We start from the raw sequence: 8,605 nt of genomic DNA, 5'->3' as shown, positions 1-8,605 counted from the left end.
ATCAGGCAAGATGCGACATGCTGTAATTAGTCAGACATGGCGGGCAATAAATAGGAATGGTGGGAAGGCAAAGTAAGTTGAAAAAAAAAGATGAGCCCATGAAATTGTAAAATGAAAAAAAAATGTTGGGAATGAAGATGGAAGTCAAGCAAACAGCAGATTTATTTCTTATTTTTTGCCAATATTTTATATCGGTGAAATTTGTTAAGGTCTGTGCAATTCTTTAAATAAAACAAAAATGTTATTGCATGGAGAATTCATGGGGCAACACTGAAAAAAAAGAAAAAAAGAAAAATTTACCATTACACGAAAAGTAATAATATTGGATATAATAAATCTATTTCAAGAATAAAGTTAAATTATGTGCTAGAAAAAAATGTGTTAAAATGAGAACTTTTCAAGTTAATCCACTTATTTTCACTTTTTTACATATTTAATGTTAATTCAGTGTAGCCCCAACACTCCTTTGCAGCTTCACAATTCAACCACAGAGCAGAAATATTGCATTTTCACAACTAACAGTGTTTATGTTAGCACCAAACACACAATTACATTGAGTTGACTTTTAAAGTCCATCACTCAAACAAAAAACCCCATAAAATTAAGAAACCTGTTAGTTTGTGCAAGAATGTACAAAACCATGTCAAATATGTCTGAGATTGTCTTTTGGTCCCACAAATAATACTAAGAAATAAAAGTGGTGCAAATTGAGAACTTCAACTGTGCACATTTGGTGTTTGTTTGTTTGACTGAAAACAATTCTTGCACATTCAGTTCATTTGTTTGATTTCTTAACCACAAAATAATACTGAAAAGCCTAAAGGCACACGGCTAAATAGAAATAAAGTGTTATATCCCTGCATATGTGAAATGTGTGTGTGTTTTTAGACACTTTAGGCAGTTGCACAGTGCTTTGAGTTGGTCTTTACATTTAATGGAGATGGGGTCAGTTGAACCGCAGAGTGCCGGTCAGTGTCCCAGTTTGAGTGCTCATAAAACACAACGGGCATTCGCTTCAAATGTCCCAGCTGTCACTAAAGTACTGGTCCTCTTCCTCCTCTTCCTCCTCCTCCTCCTCCTCTCCACCCAAAATGCCATTTTCCTCAGGGCCATCATCATCATCATCGTGCACGTGGTGGTCCATGTCTTCCTCTTTGAGCAGGGCCAGCATGTTTTGCAAAGTGGCTTTGACTTCCTGAACTTGCCTCTCCAGCGACTGTGCGACGGCCGTTAAGAAAGCGAACAGACTTGGCATTGACGTGAAACGTTAGACACTTGTGGCTAGAGACGTTTAACGTGACCCCACGAAACGGTCAATGCCCGATTTTGACCACCGAGCTGATTACGGAGACAGATCATCACTCTGTAGTCCGTTTAACCCCACGTACTTGAAAATCAAATAGGAGCAATTCTTTATTCATGATCTCATCAACGGCGCTGGGTGGCGGGACCCAAACGCGGTTGCGTGGCTACATTATTCATGAGCCATCAATGAACGGCGTAGGGGCGGGCCTCGCATGGGACTTGTTTAACCTGCTTGAAAACCCAAATCAAGCCTGCGAGCGTTAAATCAAAGGGGCGGTCTGGCAGCAGATGGAGCCCGATGGCTCGTTTTACAGTTTCAATGGACACAGATTGTCTCCATCTATAATTAAACGGCCATTAAAAAAGCCAGAATCCGACAGAAGGTCTGGCAACACTGAACGGTGAAGGTGAACACGTACTTCAATTAGTACTTCTCTTGTGTTTAAAGATACTGTACATTACAGACTATAAGTTCAATTTTTTTCCATAGTTTGACTGGGTATACAACTAATATTTTAGTGTGACTATTTGTTTTAATGATAGCCTAGTGCACTTGGCCTTTGGAGATATTCAGATGGACCATGTGCCACCTAAAAAAAGACTCCCCTATATATGAACTAGAAACAAACAGTTCTTATAGGGAATGAAAATATGTTTTACCGACAAATTAAATACAACTGAACATCTCTTAATAAATGTCATGTGCTGAATTTAGCCCATGTTAGCTGAAGATGAATAGCTCCAATTTAAATGTGCTCAACAGATCAATTTTGAACAAACTAAATAATTTATCTCAATTCCATATTTACCATAGTTCACTTAATCTTTCATCTTTGCAAGTCCAAAATATTGAACCTTACCATTTGATTAATCATAGTACAACTTTTGGTAATATCTGCACTGAATGTGCCTAAAACGCCATCAGTCTAATCTTTAACTTAGAAGGCACCACAAATGCCAACTTTAAAAACCCTCACAATTGTGAATAGGTAAAAATTGTACTCATAACATGACGGGAAAACTCAAATCTACGATCAGATTGCAACGAAGAAGCAACAGGAAAATGTTAACCACTGAATGTATGATACCTTCTGGGTAGAATGTGAAGACATGATGCTCATTTTCCTTCCAGTAATGAACTATAGGCCTGAATGAGGAAAACACACTAATCTACATTCAATCAGCTTTCTAATTAGCACGGAAAATGAAGCATTGTGACCCGTAATCAGCTTCAACCCTTCTGTGTGACTCATTATCATGGATATTGTGTTTTCTAAGCCACACCGAGCAGGCATGAACAGGTGCAGGGTGGATGGATGATGTGTGTTGGAGGGAGTAAAGTGAAAAGATGAAATAAATGTACGAAAGCTTGACATTCCTCTATTTGCCACAGCGCTGCTCCCACCTGCCTACTTTAATCTCAGTGCCCGAGAATGGCAGGCCACATCAGCGACCCTCCAATAACATCACTTGGACTTTCGCCATGTTATCTTTTAGGTGGCACATCTTGCCTGTCAAGACAAATGGCGGGATCCCACTCAAGCTTCACTTCTGCTGAATGTCACATTCGACAGCTGGACTTATTTTTTTTCCCTCCGCCTAACATTTGCTAAATTGCAAGCCGGTAAGCCTCTACCAAAGTGAGATGAATGGGGAGAAAGAAACATTGACCGTATTCGTTTTTTGACATTTTTTCGACTTGATGTGAAAGGATATCAGCCAGGGTCTGATCCCGGTTTAGTGTGGCCGTCTGTAAGTCGTCCTCTAAAGTCATGAGTCTGTCGCTGATCAGCTCACAGCGCTCGGCTAGGTCTGCCGCTTCATCATCGCTGGATGCGTCCTGCTGGGAGAAGGAAACAATGGATGAATCACGTTTGACAAAGACTCATGTCTTCGACTATATTGGCCAAACTCAATATATTCTTCACCCTACTTGAAAGATAGAAAACAAACATGTTCATTTTCGAAAGGGAACACTCCATTCCACTCCAATCTAGTACTTTCAAAGAGTGCAGAGTGTAGAAGTAGTGTATGAGATTGCTATTGTGCACCTAGAGTGGGATTTTCATTAGCTATTTCGGATCAAATATTGTGCACCAATGCACATTTAAATGATTTTAAGGAAATAGTTTGTATTCACACACACATACAGAAATATATACACATATATACATACATACACACACACACACATACATATATAGATATGTATATATATGTATATGTATACATATATATACGTATATATATATATGTGTATGTATATGTATACGTATACATATATACATATGTATATATATATATATATGTGTATGTATATGTATACGTATATATGTATACGTATATATGTATACGGATATATATATAGTATGCAGTTGAACTTAATACTCAACAACTGTAGCTAAGTATACAAGTCCATTTTGACAACAAGGTGTCAGATTGGCAAAAATAAGTTCAGGTGTGAGGCCAAAAATCGAGATGTACTGGAACGATACTCCCATTTAAATTTGGGAAATCAGTAGTAGTAGGATGCAGTGCAATTTTATAACACTGTCAACTGCAATCTCAGTCATTATCATATTGTTCTGCTAATAACTCTCTAATTATGTCAGTTCCGATTTGATATGCATTCTTTCAAAGAGGCTGTCAAGGTCCATAAATTACAATTAAGCTCATTTAGAAGCAAGTTTCAAAATGCAAGATGCCACAACACAGAATAAAGAGTAAACGTGTTTATCACAACACTAGGAAATTTATTCATAGCAGAATAGCTAGGATACGTTTAAATAAGGAGTATATAATAACAAATAAATTGAATTAAACATGTTGTGTGTGAACGAATGCCTTTATGAGTATAAGATATTCATTGCGGTGGCAAAATACTCTTTGGAGCGGTGTGTCCTCAATGTTTCTGAGGAGACTTACTTGCACTGTTGCTGACTGATCCTCCAGTTATAAATGAATTATAGTGCTTATTTTTGGCTGACAACTTTTGAAATTTCCATGCAAATATTTGGTTGCCATGCCAAAATGCCTATTGTAAACTCAGGGCCATGAATTCCACAGTGAATATCAGGTTTATAGACTGCAGGTGACCTGACCGTGCTGCATGATTTGGAAAATCAGTTTGATGTGGGAACACAGTGCAGTAGGACACTTTGGCATTGGGGGAACGGAGCCAAACAGAATTAGAGCAGCGTCTTCTTTTGAAGACATCGTGTCCTAGTTTAGGAGCTTCTTGTTATTATTATTACTGGGCATGGAGACCACACACAGTTAAACACTAAGGTTAAATGGAACACCAACTCAAAGAAAGGAGACACAATCTGACTCACGGCTGCAGGTCGAAAATATCACCTCCCCGCAGCTCAAATGTGTCACAACGCTGAGAACAGAGTCAATTCTCAGCACTCTGCACAAATAGCACTCCCTCTCAGATGATGCAACCCACAGACAACAAAGAACAAGTAAAAGCCAGAGGCGCTACATCGTGATGTGCCAGCCGTCGCCAAAGCAATTGAGATTAACAAACAAAAAAAGTCCAGGTAGTGAATCAAGATAATGCCTTCAAAGATAACATCCCTCTCCTTTGTGCGGCTGTTTAAGAGTATGTCAGTGTTCACTACATATCAAACTAGGATTCATGTCCTACACCAACAAAAGGAAAGCCGGTCCGGCTAAAGCCTCGTTTCCCCGTTTGTTTTCAGACTGTAAAGGTTAGCAGCTTCTTTAGCAGATAAGAGCGCCGTGTTTGTGGAGTTGATTGATTCTATTCTCCAGCCTCCAGTCGCTCTTGCTAAAAGTCAATACAACCCAAGAAAACAAAGCTCAGTGTACACATTGTGACATTCTTGATAGGGTTGTTTGTGACTTTTTACCCCTCCCAAAAAAGTAATTCAACAGCCACCATTGTGATCAACGCAAGACCCCTTTCTTGTGATTTCATTGTCATCTTCATGTCAAAGCGCATGACTGACACTTGGGAGCACCGACATTACATTAATGCAGCTTGATGAACATTAGTGCTAATGATCGGGGACCCCTAGTAAACAAAGCAGGCTTAATCAAATTATGCAGAAATGGAATACTCGGATGCACGCGGGCCTTGTCGTAGTTAACTCGGCAATCAAGACTCGTAGGCGGCATGTACTGTAAATTTGCTCCCCACTGAGATGCTCAGTCCGCCATTAGAAAGTGCCTAAACATTGCACTGACTTTACATCAATAGTAAGCGTGATTCAAAATATATTCCTCAACATAAATGTAAATAATCCCAAGTAAATGGTTTAGTTGCACAAGCCCATCCGCTTGAAAAAGTTGTCCTTTATCTCCATTCACACTGAGGAGGGTACTAAAAGAACCTTGAGAGGATAAAAGAACAATTAGAAGGCATTAGAAGGAAATTGAGTAGTGCTGAAACATGCACACACACACGCGCAAATCAATCTCCATCGTGGCGAAGGGGCAGCAGCTTGGCAGCAGCTAAGTGGAAATCATTTACTTAAAGTCATTACGGAGAGGAGAAAAAGGTCAGAATGTGTTCTTGGCAAAGAATTCAGCTCTGCCACAAAGCCACTGTAATGTCTTCAAAATCACCAGGATGAAGCTGGCATCGAATTTTTTTTAACTCAGTGATGGAATCACAATTTGTTTTCTTCATTATGCTTTCATTAGAGCGGTGCACAAATCGGCTCGAATTGACTTTGGAGTCTGGACTTGATTTAGTAGATAGAGATTTTGCACTGGAATGAAAACAAATGAATATTATTGGACAATTCTAGCTCAAGTTGCCGGTAGGAATATCTCTTGTGCGTAGTGTGACTTGCCAGGGTTCATTTTGTGAGAGGATAGTTAGCCAGCAAATAGACACTGAATTCAACTGTGAAAATAGAATATAATAGCAAATATCATGTGACTTACAAATGAGTGGATGAGTCGATTTATCACAAAATAATTTGTCTGTCAAAATAATCATTTGTTAGCAGTTGTAACCTTAACATTCTTGTGTGTATTTTAAGTTAAACATATTCAATATAATTCTGTAACTACTTTAAGAAAGCGTATTCATATGCCGATCACTAAGGATCAGTCAAAACTATAGCTGAGTTCACACTGAGGTCAAGGTCAAATAAGGTATTGTTTTGTGCACTGGCATACCAACGTGATCAAAAAAATGACACTTTAATTACAGTGAAAACATTCAGGCAAACAGTGAGGCTATTAACATGACCAACCTGTTGGTTATTATCTTCCATGCAGAACAAAAACTCCTCCAATTTCTGCAACAAAAGAGAAACATTTGTTGAAGCCACACAGACGTAAATCGGGCTCATGAATTATTGAAAACGCAATCCACGTCGGCCGTGTACTATATGTGAGCCGCGGCGGCGTCTTAATGATGCTGGAATTATTCATCAGCGAATGTGACGAGGGGACAACAGACTAAATGGCTCATCTGGACGGCAGATTCCTTTGTTAGTATTCAAAGTGAGGTAATTATCTCATACGGGCCGACATATTGTTTTGTGGCTTCCGGCTATATGCTCCCGTATACTGTATGTACGTGTACAAGCAAAAGGTGTAATTAGAAGTTTTAATTAAAAAGTTGCAGAAGAAAAAATAAGTCGTTTCGGTAATGTTTTTGAATAAACAAGAGTGAAGTTCACCCGCAGTTTCTTGCAACTTTCCCATAAAGCGGCAGTCATGACATTAGTGGGCGTGGATGTTTACCATAGTAACATCCATTTATGGCATTCCACTTTAATGTGTCATGCCAGAGTAAAAACAGTCATTTTGCTGTCATTGCGCCATCTGATTTGACTTATAATAGCTTCTCTTCTAACGTTATAATCTGTCACATACTGTTTGGATGTACTCAAATGAAAACTGGAGCTGTCAGATGCTGCCAAAACATGTCAGCTGAATAGAAATTATAGTGACAGTTCATAATCTATTGGTCCTAAGACAGTTGTAATGAACTATTAAGCCATGTAAATATGTAAATGGTCCTGATATATTTGTTTGGTTAAGTATTTTTGCTATGTCGTGAGTAAATATACAGCAGATTCTGGAGTGTTTTTGACTGAGCAGTGAAAAAAAATAGGCTTGTTTGGCTCGCTCACCTTTGACTTCTTGCAGAAATGTTAGCAGAGGCAAGGCTTTAGCAGGGGGATAAAAAAGCAGAGAAAAACAAAAGGAAAGGAGAAAATAGATTTGTGCAATTCATATCATGCAGCCAGGCAGGGTCAGTAAAGAAGACGTGGCAAGCAGAACAATTAAAAGCTACGATCTAACGCTAAGGCAAAACATGAAAAACTGACTTTTTTTTGTCCGATTAAGTCATGCTGAGATAAGCAAATGAAATTTCAGGATGTGAGTTGCCGCTGGAATACTATAATAATTTCTGAGAGGTATTGTAGCAAAATAGCCTCGCCAAAGTATGCCTGGCAAGTGCTCAATTCTGTTCTTTTTTTATTTATTTTTTATTTTTTTTTCTATGGAAGGCTTCTGGCTATGTTGACTTTGTTCTTATCTCAGACGAGACTGTCAGACTTAGTGGGTGGAGGCAAGTGTGAGGAGAGGAGTGAAAGATTCCGTCTCTTCCCTGGAGCAGCCAGCTCAAATCACTGGTGAACTAGCACCTGTGCACACGCATGCACACACCCACATGCATTTTTACTAACAACATGGGATTTGGAAAAAAAAAGGAGACACTGTACAAGGAAAGACGTGTCCAAATAGTTGCCTCTTAAAGCTCATCTCATTTTCTCAACCGCTTTATCCTCATTAGGGTCGCCGGGGGTGCTGCAGCCAATCCCAGCTATCTCCGGGCCAGAGGCGGTGGGCAGCCAATTGCAGGGCACGAGGAGACAAACAACTATTCACGCTAACACTCATACATACCTAGGGGCAATTTTGAGTGTCCAATTAGCCTACCATGCATGTTTTTGGAATGTGGGAGGAAACTGGAGTGCCCGGAGGAAACCCACACAGGCCCGGGGAGAAGATGCAAACTCTACACAGATGGACATGACCTGGATTTGAACCCAGGACCCCAGAGCTGTGCGCTAACCACTCGCGCCACTGGGCCTTTTTTCTCTCCATACTATAATTTGCATATTGTGTATGGATTGACTATCTGGGGCTGTAACATATAGGAATGTATATAATGTTAACATGAATTGTGATTTTGTTTTTGGTATTTTACCCTTAGAGGGCCTATTTTTAAGCCCTAGGCAACTCATTTAACTTATTGGCTGCTATTAACAGAGATAGACGTCCAATCCAATTAAACTCATTC

At 39.4% G+C, this 8,605-nt stretch overlaps 1 protein-coding gene across 5 annotated transcripts in view; it reads right to left on the bottom strand.

Annotated features, from left to right (window-relative positions):
• Positions 1–778: 778 nt before the first annotated feature.
• disc1 (DISC1 scaffold protein) overlaps positions 779–8,605 on the bottom strand; it is a 30,599-nt gene continuing 22,772 nt past the window's right edge. For 3 of the 5 annotated variants that reach the window (XM_077613609.1, XM_077613610.1, XM_077613613.1), the window contains 3 exons: positions 6,540–6,584; positions 3,022–3,148; positions 779–1,218 (listed from right to left, as the gene is read on the bottom strand). In XM_077613609.1, the coding sequence (XP_077469735.1) occupies positions 1,016–1,218; positions 3,022–3,148; positions 6,540–6,584 (375 nt within the window). In that variant the 3' untranslated portion in view covers positions 779–1,015. Of the gene's footprint in view, positions 1,219–3,021; positions 3,149–6,539; positions 6,585–7,427; positions 7,464–8,605 lie in introns of those variants that run through there. The other 2 variants (XM_077613611.1, XR_013303932.1) reach the window with 2 other exon arrangements.

Source organism: Stigmatopora argus, chromosome 11 (genome assembly GCF_051989625.1).
Source record: "Stigmatopora argus isolate UIUO_Sarg chromosome 11, RoL_Sarg_1.0, whole genome shotgun sequence".
In the NCBI taxonomy this organism is placed as follows: Eukaryota; Metazoa; Chordata; class Actinopteri; order Syngnathiformes; family Syngnathidae; genus Stigmatopora; species Stigmatopora argus.
This window is presented reverse-complemented; position numbering and strand designations above follow the sequence as displayed.